The sequence below is a fragment of the Ipomoea triloba genome, chromosome 10 (assembly GCF_003576645.1).
Source record: "Ipomoea triloba cultivar NCNSP0323 chromosome 10, ASM357664v1".
In the NCBI taxonomy this organism is placed as follows: Eukaryota; Viridiplantae; Streptophyta; class Magnoliopsida; order Solanales; family Convolvulaceae; genus Ipomoea; species Ipomoea triloba.
This window is the reverse complement of record NC_044925.1, coordinates 709,789-727,625: the sequence shown is the minus strand read 5'-3', so window position 1 is coordinate 727,625 and position 17,837 is coordinate 709,789. Positions and strand designations below refer to the sequence as shown.

Genomic DNA, 17,837 nt, shown 5'->3' with positions numbered 1-17,837 from the left:
TTGCATCGATTACGTAAAAACAATTTTCTATCTTTGAGATTTGCAGACTTTGAAAAACCATTGGTAGTCTTCTCTATCATGTCTATCATATACGAGCTTACCGGCGACGGCTCGGAAATGGTTTTTCCGGAGAATACCAATCGAATGTATAGTGTTGTGGGTGCGAAATTTTCGGATTCTGGGTTCAGCTACTTGGGGCAAGCCTTGAATGGTTCGATTACTGTCAGGTAGCTTTTTGCTGCAGAAAGATTCTGGCTTTGAGTCCATCAAGTTTAGTTTGATTTGATAAATTTCCAAGTAATGCATAAAGTTTGGTTCTTTGAGCTTAATAATATGCTTTATGGCTACCTTTTTGGTGAATTCTGTAATTAGCCTATTTGTTATTGCATTCTGTTGTTTTAGGGAGTTTCTGCATGTGGTTTGTGTACTGGTAAACCTGATTCTAGCCAAGTCGGCAAAGGATCACAAGGAAGTAAACCAGCCTGCCAGGTTGCTCATAGTTGACTGGCTCAAATCTAGAAGGCCAATAGTGTACTCCCACTGAGAGTGAAACTTGATTTGGCTGTGTGGTGAGCTTTTGGGTCAAGGATGTGATGGATTTTCAATTAATCTTTTAGTTAGGAGATAGATAACAATGGTCAAGGGAAGGAACTAACGTTCTTAGTTTTTGTATTGATTCACTTGAATGCACATGTAGAACTTAGCGCAGATTTGTCCCGGGTTAATCAGTCTAGGAAAAGTGATTAGATTGGTAAAGGAATACAGTAACAGTGCATGAGTTGAGGTAGCTACCAGTAGGCTGAAAACATCATAGTCTGCATGGTTATATTGTTGATTTTTATGCGAATATGATGAACTGGAACACTTTACTTAAACAGGTTTACATTAGTTATTCCCTCTATTGGGTGATAATATTCTTCTGTTCATCCTTCGAAAGTTTAGTGCCAAGTGCCAACACCTACATTAAATATTCATTCGCTCTGATTCTTCTATATATGGAGATGTTATTAGATTTGAATGGTCATTTTATTCTCTTTTATCTTACCTTTTCTTCATTGTTGCAATATATATTTTGAATTCCTCCTTGAGTGAAATCATCTTCTGACATTCTTGTCTTGTAAACTATTCGGTTCACAGCTTCATTTTGTATGCAAATTTTGGCTTGGTTTTGCCCTATGGAACAAGGTTGCACTTCCCTTTCATAGGTACGCAATCATAATTCTTTTTGAATTGAAATATTCTAATCAATACAAAAAGATAATCCAATTTCGATTATATTTTATATGAATTTGGTATGATAATGAATAATTAAAACCATTGGGTTTGCTAATCAAATAAGAAAAAAGAAGTTATGTGAATTTCTCATATTGGATTGAATTTACTCATTGAAACCTAAAAGAATCCATTTGACTTATGTTTACGTGAATTGAATTTTATTACCAAAACATAAAAAAGAAGCCATTTTTTACTTCTATCTTATGCAAGTTTGCTTATATATATAGCGGGTACTTACAGGAGCTGATGTTCAGCGTAGTTAGTGTACTTCTCGCACGTTTTGCTCCACTGCTTGAAGCCAACGAGTGTGCATTGGGCTGTGAAAACTGCGGCAGCTGCTAGCTCAGAAGGCGGGAACCTCAGCATTTGGTATTCCACGAGGAAGAGCTCGAGGAGGAAGAAAGATAAGCACTCCAGCTGTTTTAAAATCAGACAAAAACCGTCATAACATGTTACAGACTAGGTTGGTACGATGAGAGAATTTAGTTTTTATCGGTGGTTTTCCAACATACCTCCTTATCAGATTGCGCAGCTTTAAGGAACCTCATAATGAACACATATGGTGTAGGCACCGAGAAGTTGAATTGTAAGGTATTAGCCATTATTATCTCCTGTCAGTAAGGAATGCAGTCGAAGTTAAAATGATTGGAGAAAAACGAAGGATTAGGATATCATTTTGCAAAAAAAAAACCTAGAAAATTGATTATTGTTTTTTGACTTAATACCATTTGGGATACTCCGAGTATAGTAGTTTTGCTATGTTTAGTCCTAAACTTTCAAGTTAACCACCCATGGTTATTCAACTTTCAAATTTTTAACCAGCCATGGTCCTTTCAGAAGTAAAGGGCAAAGTCGTCCTTTTAGAAGGACCACGGCAGGTTAAAATTTGAAAGTTGAAGGACCACAGGAGGTTAACTTGAAAGTTTAGGACTAAACGTGGCAAAACCACTATACTCGGAGGATCTCATATGGCATTAACTGTATTTTTTTTAATCAAAAATAATTACCATGTCGAGAACTTCTTGTCTACAGTAAGCGATGTCAGAAATCAATATGAAGTCCACTATAGCCGGGGCATATACTTCTTCATACTTGCAGGCGAGAAGCATTGCTGTCACCCCCACAAGCTGCAGTTTTTCTCTACTTATTGGTTCGACGGCTAAGAACCTATCGACGAGGTTCACAGTGAGGTACAACGTCCCATCCATTAGTGCAAACTTTTGATGCACCTACACATTCGATAGATAGCGCGTAAGCTAAGCTACAAAACGGCTATGCACAAATAATTCTTTTTGAATTGAAATATTCTAATCAATACAAAACAATAATCCAATTTCGATTATATTTTATATGAATTTGGTATGATAATGAATTATTAAAACCATTGGGTTTGCTAATCAAATAAGAAAAAAGAAGATACAATTCGATTTATTTATGTGAATTTCTCATATTGGATTGAATTTACTCATTGAAACCTAAAAGAATCCATTTGACTTATGTTTACGTGAATTGAATTTTATTACCAAAACATAAAAAAGAAGCCATTTTTTACTTCTATCTTATGCAAGTTTGCTTATATATATATATATATATATATATATATATATAGTGGTAATTGTGTGCCTATTATTTTTAGGAAACAAAACATTTTTGTTTGGTAATATATTCTCGCTTTCATCTTCTCAAAACATTGCTTTTTGAAAGTTTAATTTGTGATATCTTACTTTTCCATTCAGCAGAATGTGACCTGGTGCACCGAGCTTGTTGTACCCTTGTAATTGTAAATTTGTAATCTGCCTATACTTTGAATTCAGTGAAAACATCGATGCATGAATATTTACTTAACAAACAATGAACATTTTGTGGATGAAAATTACAAATGTGACTAGCATTTACTTCAAAGTTCGTGAACATTTGTTTCAAAAGCATTTAACATCAAAATGAACATCACTCTCAATTTTGATGAAGATCGCCCCCAAGGCATCAACCATGATGAACATTTGTTGTGGGGGCAAAACGTGGTGGATTTGGATTCTGGAGTCCATAATATGCATATGAATCATTTATGTAATTTTTCATTGCTTGCAGCATTCTCATTAAACAAATTCGCCGTGGTCTTCATCATGGAGCAATGGTAACAAATTGACACGTTTTGTGACGACAGTTCATTGTGTTAGGAGGAAAGATAAATTTACCTAATTGAAGTGCCGATCCCATTTTAGGTAAATCTTATATCTTGTTGAGGAAAATTAATTTTGCATTTGTTTTTATACAATACGTTTTGAGCTCTATTCAGTGATCATAGTGTATCTTAATATATTACTTCCAATTTTTCTGCATAGGAACATCATTAGCCAGTTATTTAGCCCTGATAGAAGAGTTAATAATTCAATAACCAATATCACATTGTACCACTGTCATATGTAATTCTTGCTCAGTTAAAACAAATGGGAAAGTGTAATAAGATTTTTGGACTTCAAAGTAAATTAAGTTGAAGAGGATAATTTTCGGGGAAAGCTACCCTTCTTCCTTTTGTATTTGCCCATCAAGCATGACTTGCCTGCTTCTTTTATTTTATTTTGTTTATACATATGATTTAGATGTGATGCAACTGGTGTTTTTGGCTTACCGCTAGTTACAAATGGACTTCTAAATTAACACTTGACTAGGTGTGATTTCATGAAACCATCAATCTTTCTTATGCGATTTCTTGGCCTTTTTGAGTTCTACATTATCTTTATTGAAGTTGATGTAGAACACAAGTTGAAGGAAGAACACAAACACATTAGTTTTAGAACTCAAGAAAACAATATATTTTTTCAATGCCTTGAAATACAAAATGCCTTACTATATATGCCATATCCAAATGGAAACACAAGACAAAGGTATAAATGCAAAGTTTAGGGAATGGAAAAGGACATATGGAGCCAATATAACATAAATACTAAATTTAAATAAAGCAACTAATATTAGAAGTGGTGGGGGAACTATAGTGGGATCCCTATACTTTCCAACTCTCATCCACCTCAAACCCACGGTGGGTGGACTTTTACTCACCCCTATCCCACCGAATGCAGGTATCCACTACTTTTTATCTTATTAAATAATGAGTTAATTCCATTTTTGTCCTAGATTTATAGGTTAAAGTCCACTTTCAGTCCTTTTTTATAAGAACATTCTTATTTGGTCCTAGTATTATTGTAGCATGACCATTTTTGGTCATCTATCAACAAAATTGTTGAAATGCCGTTAAATACAAGGACATTTGATCTTTGTTATACAAAGTAGATTGACCCGCTATATTTTTTATGTTTAAATTTTTTTTTTTTAAAAAATCCACAATTGAAAACCAAAATGCCCTGTATTTAACAACGTGTCGACATTTAAACTGCTTTGTTAATAGAGGATAAAAAATGGTCATGTCACAATAATACTATGACTAAAAGTGGATGTTCTGAAAAAAAAAAAAAAGAAATAAAAGTGGATTGCCACCTATAAATCTATGACAAAAAAATGAAATTAACTCTTAAATAATTTTTAAAAATTCAATAATATTTAAATTATTTACACAGTCAAATTTACTATCTATATTAAAACATAAAATACTAAAAGTATTCATATATAATAACTGAATTGTTTAATTTTTTATTTTTTTTTCAATCAAATTTATCTATTTGCAACTAAGAAGCAAAATTTAGGGTGATTTGTAGTTCTTGTAGAATTTTAATAACTTTTGGTACTTATTCTACTATTAAGTATTACGGAGTAAATAATAAATGCTATATATATGTGTGTGTGCCAGTGTGGGTGTAACATGGTTGGTCGGGTTGGTTTTTATGCGTGTTTGGTATATAAAATCAACATGACTTGAACCCATTATAAGTTTAGTTTTTAAAACTCAACCCCCTCCAGCTCATCACCCGTGCAAGTCGGGTTCATGTGAGTACTCAGATTAGATTAGAATTGCCATCCCAATGGAGGAGGCGGGCTAATTAAAGTAAAAATTTGAAAGGAGAGGGGCTTTCGGTCTATAAATTCCCATTTCTTATTTCCTCTCTACTCTACTCTTTCCAATTTCATTTGACGATAGCCCCAAACACCAACTTCGAGCATATCGCAGATAGAGATAGGTACAGAGAGAGCACAAAAATTACTTCATTAATTTTAAATTGGTGTAGGTTTCTCTGTTTGGTTGTTTTTTTTTATCGTGGTTATTCAGAACTTTTTTAGATTTATCAATGAAAGTTTGATCTTTGATTGAGTTCTTTTAGATTCTCTGTTGTCCTGTGGGTACTTCTCATTTTTCTTTTGAATTTTTTATGTGATGGATACTTGATTTTCTCCTGATATGGAAATTTTATTGTAAATTTTTTTAAATTGGTGTAGGTTTCTCTGTTTGGTTGTTTTTTGTTATCGTGGTTATTCAGAACTTTTTTAGATTTATCAATGAAAGTTTTGATCTTTGATTGAGTTCTTTTAGATTCTCTGTTGTCCTGTGGGTACTTCTCATTTTTCTTTCGAATTTTTTATGTGATGGATACTTGATTTTCTCCTGATATGGAAATTTTATTGTTAATTCTGATCACGAGTATTGATTTCTTTTACTTATTAGTGAATTTTATTTTTCTTGTGTTGGGGCTTCTGTGATTTGATGATTTCTTTGTTTTAAGCAGAATTTGTTGGCAAAGATGGTTAGATCAGATGAGAATGATGCAGGTGTTGTCAGGGCTTCAGATCTCCCAAGTAATCTAAAACTTAAAATTTTCCATTTTCTTTTATCCCTTATCTTGTGTTACTCAACGTTATTGAGAAATAATACTTGATTATTTGTTTTTGTAATTTAACGTTTTGCAAAAAACCCCTCTTTGATATGGGAATTTTATGATCAGGAGGATCAAGCGCTATAGAAGGAAAAATATCTAGTGAAACGGTGGAAAGTAGCAGGGCATTGAATGCCATTGATGTGAATATCGTTCAAGCAGAACCACATCCATCGGTTTTGCACAAGAGAAGTGCCACCCCTGAGTAACATTTTCTTAATCTTTGGTCTTCATTTGCTCTTTTCTTTTTGTCTTAACGTTTTGGACTGGCCTTGATTTTGTTGTGTTTGTTTTTCCTATTTTGCGGTAGTGAAAATGCAAATGCTGCTAACAAGAATCCTAGGATTCTTTTTCGTGACACCCCCGCTAGGTTAGGAAAGCTCAACCTTTTTTTAATGGTTGTAATAGGTTTTGTTGAGTGACGCAATCCTTCGTGATTCTGGCTCGCTTGTTAATTATTATTTTCTTTCTTTGGCTTTGCTGACTCTTTAGGAAATACAATGCACAAATGGCAAGCGAGCAGCCACCAATTTCTGAGGTACACTTTTTTATTTTTTATTTTGGTTTGGCCACGAGGTGTCCTGAGTAAGCCCTAACGATTATTGATTGTTCACTTATACCCAATCCAGGGTGATGGCATTGAAATTAAGTATGTTGAGGAGAACCCGATTGTGAACATTGACAGCCCCGATGAGAGGAATGTGCTTGCTGTTGTCGAGTATGTCGATGACATACACGCTTTCTACAAGAAAACAGAGGTGAGACATGATTCCCACTATTCCTGAACACTTGTCAGAACTCAGATTTATCTAAATATATATGTAGCTTTGGAGACAGCAGCTTAATTATTATAGATACATCAAGTCCAATATGTATATGCAGTATGCTTCATAAGATGTAGGTATTTCTACTGTCATACATCAATGGTTATTTGCATCTTCATTTTTGGGGTGACGAGGGAAACCTGCAGCCACTACCCAAGGGTGTGCACTAGGTAAACCCTGCCTTGTGGAGGTTAACCAGCCTAGGTTGCCCATAGTTGACAGGCTCAAACCAAGAAGCCTAGGATTCGAACTTGTAACTTGTGGTTATAAGTTTGTATCCTTAGCTATCTTGGATGGGGTTACCCCTATTTGCATCTTCATTGTTGTGATAGACTATCGCCTATCTATGTTTGATTAAATTGACATGTATAAGCACTATGGTTGTCCATCTGTTCTCGAAAGATAGTTAACGCTAGTTGCTGTGACTATGAGCCGAATTGTGTAAGAAATATAAATAGTTTCTGCATTTTTTTTACAGAGTCTGAGCTGCGCACTCCCAGACTACATGAATCTGCAACCCGCTATTAATGAGGAAATGAGGAGTATTCTGATTGATTGGCTGATCGAGGTATATTACAAACCTATTTTGCCTTTGTGCATTGTTGTTTTGTAGCTTAGCTTACGCGCTGTCTATCAAATGTGTAGGTGCATCAAAAGTTTGCACTAATGGATGGGACATTGTACCTCACTGTGAACCTCGTCGATAGGTTCTTAGCCGTCGAACCTATAAGGAGAGAAAAACTGCAACTTGTGGGGGTGACAGCAATGCTTCTCGCCTGCAAGTATGAAGAAGTATATGCCCCGGCTGTAGTGGACTTTGTGTTGATTTCTGACAACGCTTACTGTAGACAAGAAGTTCTCGACATGGTAATTATTTTTTATTTTAAAAAAATAGAGTTAATGCCATCTGAGATCCTCCGAGTATAGTGGTTTTACCACGTTTAGTCCTAAACGTTCAAGTTAACCTCCTGTGGTCCTTCAACGGTCAGATTTTAACCTGCTGTCGTCCTTCTAGCCCTTTACTTTTGAAAGGACCACGGCTGGTTAAAATTTGAAAGTTGAATGACCATGGGTGGTTAACTTGAAAGTTTAGGACTAAACATAGCAAAACTACTATACTCGGGAGTATCCCAAATGACATTAACTCAAAAAATAATAATCCATTTTCTAGGTTTTTTTTTTTTTGCAAAATGATATCCTAATCCTTCGTTTTTCTCCAATCATTTTAACTTCAACTGCATTCCTTACTGACAGGAGATAATAATGGCTAATACCTTACAATTCAACTTCTCGGTGCCTACACCATATGTGTTCATGATGAGGTTCCTTAAAGCTGCGGAATTTGATAAGGAGGTATGTTGGAAAACCACCGATAAAAACTAAATTTTTTCATCGTTCCAACCTAGTCTGAATCATGTTATGACGGTTTTTATCTAATTTTAAAACAGCTGGAGTCCTTATCTTTCTTCCTCCTCGAGCTCTGCCTCGTGGAATACCAAATGCTGAGGTTCCCGCCTTCTGAGCTAGCAGCTGCCGCAGTTTTCACAGCCCAATGCACACTCGTTGGCTTCAAGCAGTGGAGCAAAACTTGCGAGAAGTACACCAACTACACTGAACATCAGCTCCTGTAAGTACCCTTATATCCTCGGGCCTATATAAATACTTTTGAGGTGGAGTGATGTTAAACTAATCGTAACCTGTCCCGATAATGCAGGGAGTGCTCAAAAGCGATGGTTATTCTCCATGAAAACGCTGGATTTGGGGAGCTTACTGGCGTGTACAGAAAGTATGACACCTATAGGTTTGGCTTTGCGGCTAGATGTGAACCCGCTTTCTTTCTCACAGATGCATGATTTCTAGCAGACACCATTGTTGGACACAACTTTTGTTTGGTTTGGACTTTGGAGAAAAGTTCAATTGTCTCTCTATTGATTTGAACAATAAATGTTGTCCTGTGGGGCACAGTATGAACAATTTATTCAGAGGTTATTACCTCAGACAGGAATTTGTTTGGTAATAATCTGTGCTACTGAGTATGAATAATTGAGACATGATTTCTTTCTCCAGACTAAAATTTGAGTTTTTATTTATCTATTTTTTTTTGTTAATCCTTGAACTATATTTGATTGGGTTACACTTGTGTGAGACTCATAGATCTTTGTTTATGAGAGGGTCTGGTCAATATGCAAATGTTATACTTATATTAGCAAATGCAATACTAATTAGGAAAATATAATACTTATGATGAAAAAACTAATACTTTTACATCAAAATGTAAAAGTATTATATTTATTCTCAAAAGTATTACGTTTTTCCTAAGTAACACTTTATTCCAAATTAGTATAACATTTGCTAGTATAAGTATTGTATTTTATCTTGATCTAACTTGTTTCACGAACAAGGATCTGGGAGACGGTTTTACACAAATTTTTGCCTATTTGATTTTTATTTACTCTCTATTTTTTAAGTAGAGAAAATGACATATATAGTCATTGAGTGGTAGTCGAGTATAATTTCAAATTTTCAATTATTGTTGTATTTATTTTGTCTTTCAATTATTCTCAAGTCGTTTTTTTTTTGTTTTTTGTTTTTTGTTTTTTCATTAATATTCCATTAGATTTAGATGGGAATAAAACCAAAAAAAAAATGAAAATGATAGTGGTAAATGTGAGATTTTGATTTCTTCTTTTCATTATTAGTCATTCGCAATTAGTCATTCGCACAATTTTAGTGAGTTTGTTTGATAAAAGTTGCAAATTCTTATAATATTCTGTCAGATTTTGATTTCTTCTTTTTATTAGGCAGCCATTCACACAATTTTAGTGAGTTTATTTGATAAAAGTTGCAAATTCTTATAATATTCTGTCAGATTTTGATTTCTTCTTTTCATTATTAGGCAACGGTTCACACAATTTTAGTGAGTTTATTTATTTATTTTTTTTTGAAATCAGTGAGTTTATTTGATAAAAGTTGCAAATTCTTATAATATTCTGTCAGATTTTGATTTCTTCTTTTCATTATTAGGCAGCCATTCACACAATTTTAGTGAGTTTATTTGATAAAAGTTATAAATTCTTATAATATTCTGTCAGATTTTGATGGGAATTAAAGAAAATCGTGTAAATGATAGAGGTAAATATGAAATTTGATTTCTTTTCATTATGAGACAGGCATTCATGCAATTCATTGTTAAATAAATTTACTAGAATATTGAGTAGGTTTGTCTCATATTTCATGTTAACTCTTGCCATTTAAGCATGTTCTTTTTTGTGGATCTAAATTTAACGAAATATTGAAGAAAATGATCAAAATCTTCAATTCATAAAAAATTAAAAGATTAAAAATAGACACGACTCGTTATTAAAAAAAAAAGAAAAAAAGACACGACAATAATTAAGAAATTGAGTTTACAGTAAAACTCAGGGTTAGGCATGACCTTTGTGCCAATTCCATTTCGGGGGATGCTTGAAGTTGAGTCACTATAGTAGCATTCATTATTGTGTGAATTATGCTATCAAATAATATATATTCAGTACACAAATAATATACTTTTAGTATATATTAAAAATGTACTTTTTGTTATGATCTACATAACACTGTGCCATATTCTAGCGGTTTAAGTCCCAATTCATGAATTGACCATTTAAGTTCAATATTAGGTCCAAATCACTATAGTAATATACTTTGTTTTAAAATACATTTTTCAACTTCAAGATTTTAATATTTTTTACGAATTAATATATATATATATAGTACTACGTAATTATTACAAAATCTATATTGAAACAATTTATTGTTTTACTATATTAGTAAGAGAACGAATTAGGAAAATGTTATAATTGTGTGTGTGTGTGTATATATACATATATAGTAATTATTACAAATTTAATGTATATAACAATCTGTATTAAATTACATGGTAATATATAATTGAGACCATGTGTATGATTTTGGATAGTAAGACTTGACTCAAGTTATTTATGATTTAATTTTTGTAATATTTACTTTAGTATTAAATATTACAGAGTAATATATAAAATTGACTTATTTAGAATACTCGTTAAAAGTACTACTAGACACCAAAAAAGTGAATTTAAAAATTATAAAAAAAATACTAAAAAAATGAAGAAGAACGAATTAATTTGAAAAATAAATAATAAACAGGGCATGTAATATACATTAATTACTATTGATATGGTAATGCAAAATAATTAAGGGACTAAAAATATAATATATATAATTTTTGTGGTTCTAGTTTCAAACTTTGAGGAACTAGAATCAAGACCCTTTATATGATTCCGATTCTATAGTACCCAAGTCAATTCAGATCGTTTGATTCAAACAAAATTGTGATCATGTCTACTCATGGACCAAATGACAATTGTTACATCAATGAATTTATCATTGCTAGGTCAATTAAATTAATAGTAGGGATGGCAATTTCTCCATCCTTGACGGAACAGGAAAACGGTCAGGGATACCGCTCTTTGCTCCTCTCCTCCCCTAATAATAATAATAACAATATTATTATTATTATTATTATTATTATTTTTTTGGTTGTAGATTGCTTGTATTACATTTGGATATTGAATGTATTAACATTTCATAATTGTGTATTTATGTTCTTATTGGCATTAAAACTTTTTGAACATTTAAGTATTTTAAGATTTAAAAAAAAAGGGTCTCATTTCATAAAATTCAAGCCTGTTTATTGATGGCAAGGATGAACTATATGTTTGGTTAGGCAGAGTGTCATTTCAATGGTCATAAATATACATACATACATACATACATGCATACATGGTCTGGTATATTTATAAATGTACAAATTAAGAGATCGTAATTATTCGGACAGATTAGGGTGAAAAATTGACAACATTGATCGAAAGTGACACCATGTATTTCCCTTCCCTTCCCTTCCCTTCGCTTCCCTTCCCTATTGTACATTTCTTACTTAATATATATGAAAATCACACACAAACCAAATGATACAGCACCATCTTAGTGATTTTTTTTTTTTTAACAACAATTGACCGAGGCATTGCATGGCATGGCTACAAAAGAATAAACAGATTAATCTTCACTTCTCAAGACTCTGTCTCAACATCATCCTCTCCCGCCCTTTTGCCGCTTCTCTTCTAATGTGGAAGCCTCGTTCAACATATCCGCTGCATCTTTGTGCATGTCTAGCTTCGACAGCGCAACTGCCTGCATATAAAACGCGGTTGACCAGTCTGGGTACACGCATTGCGCCTGCATTGCATCTCGAAGAGCTGCATCTGGCTGATCGCACATGATGTAACAGAGGCTCCTGCGTGCATACACTGTTGGGGATACCATTGTACCCACATCTATGAACTGCATCACTCGTACAAACAAACAAACAAACCTTTAGGCACACATATCGTCACAACACAAACCTATCTCTTTAGCTATAATATATGAAATATGGAAATCCATTGAAAGTAAATAAATTCATCACACTGTTCCGGGGGCAATGGCCTCCCCACAAATTTTATTCGATTTGTATATTAATTAATAAAATGAACAAACATTCAGCTACGTGAGTGGAGTTGAGTGAGTGAATCATCTATACAAGAAATACTCGGATGTAAGCCACTCAGGTAATACATTGGTGGGTCTTTCTTGCATTAGAAGAGATTAAGAAAATTCAAATACCTGAGAATAACAATCTATGGCAGTTTTGAATTCCTTGTCCCGGAATGCCAAGTCACCACGCTTCCTTGCCTCCAACATATCCCTCATTTGTTGAGTCCACTCTTGGAAAGATAACTACAACCATTGGCAATCACAAAAAACATACAAATATACAATAAGATAAAGCACAAACACTTTTGCAATACATCTTTGGTCGGGAAAATTACCTCATTTGTTCCTTCATCATCTTTGTAGTGAGTCATTACCAGAATCTGATGAATTGCTGTGAGATCCATTCTTGAGCAGGCATCACCCATGGGAGACAGAGGGTGTTGAGGAGTTGGTGGAGCTTCCTCATGCTTTGGAATTCCCAGCATCACATGAGATGGGACCTGGCACCATAATATTATATAGTCAAGTAAAACCTAAGAAAGCTGTGCATAACAGATTGTTCGTTCTTCATAGATGTTAACTGATAGAGTATGTATTTGCAAGGAGATATTAAAAGGTATAAGGTGTAAAAGAATAGGGGAATGGTGAAAGAAGAAGGCACATGACAAAGATCAGGCACTTTTTGCATTAGACATTAAAATTGAATACTATGAACTGAAACATGCAGCCCTCAAGAAAGAACTGTAGAATTAGATTTTCCCTACATTTTGTGGTGGTGGGTGTTGGGTGGGGGTGAAGAAGAAAGTGACAGCTAAAATTGAATATAAAGCATGCCAAAATTAGAAAATAAGTGGACTGTAATTCTGTAAATGCATATAGTATTTCAACAAAATAAAACAGAAATTAAAAAGAAAATGGCGTTATTCCCAAAAAAAAAAAATGACGCAATCAAGAACGAAAGGAAACAGGAACTTAGTAGTTAGTCCAAGTAAAGCATGTTAAAAAGAGAGTGAACTGAAAGAAAGTGCCGTATGGAGAGAGGAATGATGTGGGTTCACCTCAGGTTTACTCTGCAATGGAGCTAGGGTCGCAACAAGATCTTTAGTGTTTGGCCGCTCTCTAGGTTCATACTGCAGGCATCGTGAAGCCAGCTCAAACACCACAGTTGCCTCATCTGACTTGAAATTCCCCTCCAAATGGGAATCCATCAACAGAAGTATATTTTTCCCCCTTATCATATCAATGGCCTAATAATACATTAGAGATAAAACTTTTTATGAAGTTGAACTTGACTCAGTATCCATGCATTTTTTAAAGAAATTCTGAATCAAAACAACAGCAATAGGAATTGAGAACTATTTTCTTTTTGGGTAGGTAATAGGAATTAAGCTCTATAAGCATTGCTGCAAAATATCATCAGATCTTCTCTTCTTTTCTTTTTTTTTTTTTGGGTGACGAGGGAAACCCGGAGCCACTATTCGAGAGTGCGCACTGGGTAAACCATTAAACCCTGCCTTGTGACCCTAGCTGGCAAAGGACCACAAGAAGGTAAACCATCATAAGTTGCCCATAGCTGACCAACTCAAAGTCTCAAACCAAGAAGGCCGATAGGCCGCTCCCACTGGGAGTCAAACTTGGAACCTTGTGGTTACCAAGCCAACAACCCAACCAACTTAGAATCTTCTCTTCCTTTTGCTTTTGTGACAACACGTCATCAAATCTACAGCATTTTCTCAGGTAATTTTAGGCTTCCATTATATTTGTTTTGGACAAGTAATTAATTATGGCATCATAATGATAACAACCCAAATTAGACCAATTCAACCAGTCTAACTATGACCCATTTCCTGCTAGTTCCAGTCTCTGGCACATTTAACAATTTAGGGAATATCCCCCACCCCCCACCCCTCCCCCAAAAAATAATAATAATAATAATAATAATAATACCCGTGTGAGTTTAATAATGGACATATCAGTCCTCAAAAGCCCATCTGAACATTCATAGCCAAAAAGCCTTTAATACAATTACCATGTGTATGTATACAAATTCAGAATGTTCCTACGGGTTAGTTTGACAAGAACACTTGATCCAGATGAATATACACAGCTGTGAGCAACCCCCGCCCCCCCTAACAACCTAAATTCTGCAGAAAAATCTATCTTCAATAAACCCTCTACCAACTAACTAGACGTAGCAGTAGTTTTATCACAGACAAAAACTATTTAGTAAAGACTAACTGAATTGGATATACAAAGGGTATTTTGAGGATGTTTTGAAATTTCTGCAAGGTGTTTAATTGCATACACAGCTCAGAAAAGGATAACTAGCCTCTAAGACAGTCCATATAAAATTTTACTCTCCTTATATGGTCTCTATTGGGGTGTATTCCCAGGGAACCGGGCATGGTGCTCCCAGGAAATGCCTAATTTCCGATTCAATTGAACTTCACGGTCATTCCTATTAAACTTCAAGTTTATTTCAATTGAACCTCATGTTCATTTTGGACTTCAGAATCTTTTTCAAAACTTCTATATTCATTTTAATTGAACTAGATGTCTGTTCTGGACGAATTTCATCCTCATTTCAATTGATTTCTTGCTCATTCTAGATGAGCTGCAAGTTCATTTCACAGTGAAATGAATATGAAATTCAATTGAAATGAACGCACCCCAAGGGACTGTAACATATCAATTGGTCTGTACTGCATAACTCCTGAAATCATCTTAACACAAATTGATGCACTGATAAGTACTTTGTGATTGGAGAATCAAGCTACACAACAAATCTTTAATTTTCTAAATTAGTTAGCTACGGAGAATCCGATTGGCACATTCTGGTGAAATGCTAATCAAATGGTAAACATTAACTTGAAACTTCTAGCACCATAAGTCCATAATCTCTTTAGGTACTTACATGACTGGGTGGAATATGCTTTCCACTGAGAAGGTCCAAGAGGACAGTCCCAAAGCTGAAAACAACACTTTCTGGTGTTACCCTCCCTGCAATAGACAAATGTACAAGGGAATATTATTTCTCATTCACATATTCAGTAAATAAAATGAAACTAGCAACAAAAGATGATAAATACACAATTCTTGCTAAAATAACACCTTATATTAGAGAAGCAAAGAAAAATAAATAAATACTTACCAGTTCTTAAATACTCAGGCGGCGTGTATGCAAGATTTGTGCTATAACTTTTACCATCCCTGCTATTCTTCATTAACCCAAAACAAGAAAGCCGTGGATCACCACCCTGCAAAGAGCATATGTCAAATCAACAAAATTTTCCAACTAGAATATTCAGAAAATAACGACTAGGGGCAGAAATAAATTAGATATTTTCATCAATACAAATAGCACATTTAAAAAGTTTATGAATATGCGTGCATGAAATACCTCATCAAAAAGAACCCTGTAAGCATTCAAGTCATGGTACAATGGTCGGCCTTCACAGCTACAATAATCCAATGCTTCAGCAATGTATAGAGCTACTCTGAGACGCATAGCCCACTCAAGGGTTTGGTTTTCCCCTTAAACAGGAAAGAAAGCAAAGTGACCCTTTAGAACTGATAGAACAAGGTTGCAAACTATGGAGTCTAACAATTTGTCCAAAAGATGCAGAGAAACATGTGATAGTGCCATGCTTTACTGAAGAGCAAAGTTAAGCAGTTAGCACTTGCCGCACAGATTTTAGTTCTCAATTCCAATTTAACAGAAAATGCAATAAAGTTGGAAATATCTTGATTTTCCAAGAATTATTAAGATCAATGATCTTTCTTAAAAGCAGAAACATCAATAAACATAGACATATTCTTCTTCTCCCAAATACTACCTACTAAACCACTAAGCTAAACATCAATAAACATAGACATATTCTGTCAAGAGGGAATGCAAGTTTTCTCAGCATTCAACCGAGAATGTTAAAACATGGCCTAGTGACAACGAGTCCCGCAACTCTACAAATTAACTGCATACTCCATACACATAATCTTTGCTATAAAACCTCAATGTGGCAGCATTCACAATTCTTAACTGGGTTAACAGACAATAAACTCAGTGAGCATTCTCAACCATGGTTTTGCAATAAAAGTGAGTTTTCCAATAACACTAGTTCCTAATAAGACAGAACACAGAAAATGCTCAAAAAAGGGGGAAAAAAAATTTCAGTCACTTACAGTGAAATAGGTGTTTAGCAAGCGTATCATTAGGCATAAACTCAGCAACAAGCAACCTCTCATCACCATCGCAGCAGTACCCAATCAAATTAGCAAGCCTTTTGTGCCTGAACTTCCCAACGCCCTTAGCTTCGTCCTTCAACAAACAATCAAGCAACAGAATCACCTTAAAACCCTAAATTTCCAAAAAAGCAGAATCACAATCAACAAAGGCACATAAAACTACCGCGAATTGCTTAGGATCAGGCCACGCCGTCTTCGTAAACTTCTTCACAGCTATCCAGCGCCGATTCTGCAGGCGGCCTTTGTACACCACATTCGGAGCCTTCTCCCCGCTCTCCGACACAATGAACTCGGAGCTGAAATTGTTAGTAGCCGCCTTGAGCTCCGACAGCGAGAACTCCGCGAACACGCTAGCTCCGCCCTCGGAGGCGCCGCCGCCGCCTCCTCCTCCGCCGCTGTCTTTCCCATTTGAGGAGGGGCGCGTGTGGCCTTGCCCTTGCCGGTGATCCTTCTCCGAGATAGGGCGGTCCTTGGAGAACGTCGATTGCCAACAGCCCATAACTCGGTCGAGTTGACTCACCCTCTAAACTCAAACCTTCCGCACGCACAACTGTCCTTAGTTAAAAACCATGTCCATATAATAATAATTCCTATTGTCAGAGATTATTCGCACAGCTAGATTAGATGATTGAGATATATATACACACATATACATACACACGCATACACATATACACACACGCATATATGTATTTTTATATATGAAAAAATAAAATAGAGTTTGACTGAGGGAGTTACAGAGCAGGAGAAGGTCTCCCAGCCAAAGTAGAGATGGAAGTGATGACAAAAAGTAAAACTTTGCCTAAATTATTACTGCTTCACTGCTTCTATATATATAAACAACAAGATTGCCGGTTCTCTTTAGGCAAAAAGGTAGAATCCCCCACTCCATACGACAATTTGTATAACTCAACGAGGTTGAATGTCCCTACACTCGGGACATTTTGTATAACTCAATGAGTGTGACTTTTGCTTATTGCGCACAGTTTGTGTAACTTTATCTATTATGACAAATTTCACTTGTGCAACCAGTAAAACTGTCTATGCGGTAGACTGGCAACTATGTAATTCTAGGAAATGCACATTCAAAAATTTTGCTATGTATATATATGATGGACGGAGACTA

General features: G+C 34.9%; 3 protein-coding genes across 3 annotated transcripts; 1 reads left to right on the top strand and 2 right to left on the bottom strand.

Annotated features, from left to right (window-relative positions):
• Positions 1-1,509: 1,509 nt before the first annotated feature.
• LOC116032248 (cyclin-B2-3) lies at positions 1,510-3,098 on the bottom strand. Its single transcript, XM_031274738.1, is given in 4 exon segments — positions 1,510-1,692; positions 1,788-1,886; positions 2,283-2,531; positions 3,000-3,098. Coding segments are annotated over 4 exon segments (630 nt in total).
• On the top strand, positions 2,374-9,013 carry LOC116032630 (G2/mitotic-specific cyclin-2-like). Its single transcript, XM_031275292.1, has 12 exons — positions 2,374-2,465; positions 3,364-3,497; positions 5,949-6,018; positions 6,165-6,300; positions 6,406-6,465; positions 6,588-6,633; positions 6,725-6,853; positions 7,398-7,487; positions 7,565-7,786; positions 8,174-8,272; positions 8,368-8,546; positions 8,634-9,013. Exons 3-12 carry the CDS (start codon positions 5,964-5,966, stop codon positions 8,770-8,772), a joined length of 1,155 nt encoding a protein of 384 aa, XP_031131152.1. The 5' UTR covers positions 2,374-2,465; positions 3,364-3,497; positions 5,949-5,963; the 3' UTR covers positions 8,773-9,013.
• A 2,695-nt stretch (positions 9,014-11,708) lies between these two features.
• On the bottom strand, positions 11,709-17,452 carry LOC116032510 (serine/threonine-protein kinase BSK1). The gene is made up of 9 exons (XM_031275104.1): positions 16,875-17,452; positions 16,649-16,784; positions 15,870-16,003; positions 15,621-15,726; positions 15,384-15,469; positions 13,528-13,716; positions 12,805-12,969; positions 12,599-12,712; positions 11,709-12,277 (listed from the first exon to the last, which is right to left on the bottom strand). The coding sequence occupies exons 1-9, from the start codon at positions 17,208-17,210 to the stop codon at positions 12,026-12,028; spliced, it is 1,518 nt and encodes a 505-aa protein (XP_031130964.1). The 5' UTR covers positions 17,211-17,452; the 3' UTR covers positions 11,709-12,025.
• Between the last annotated feature and the right edge of the window lie 385 nt (positions 17,453-17,837).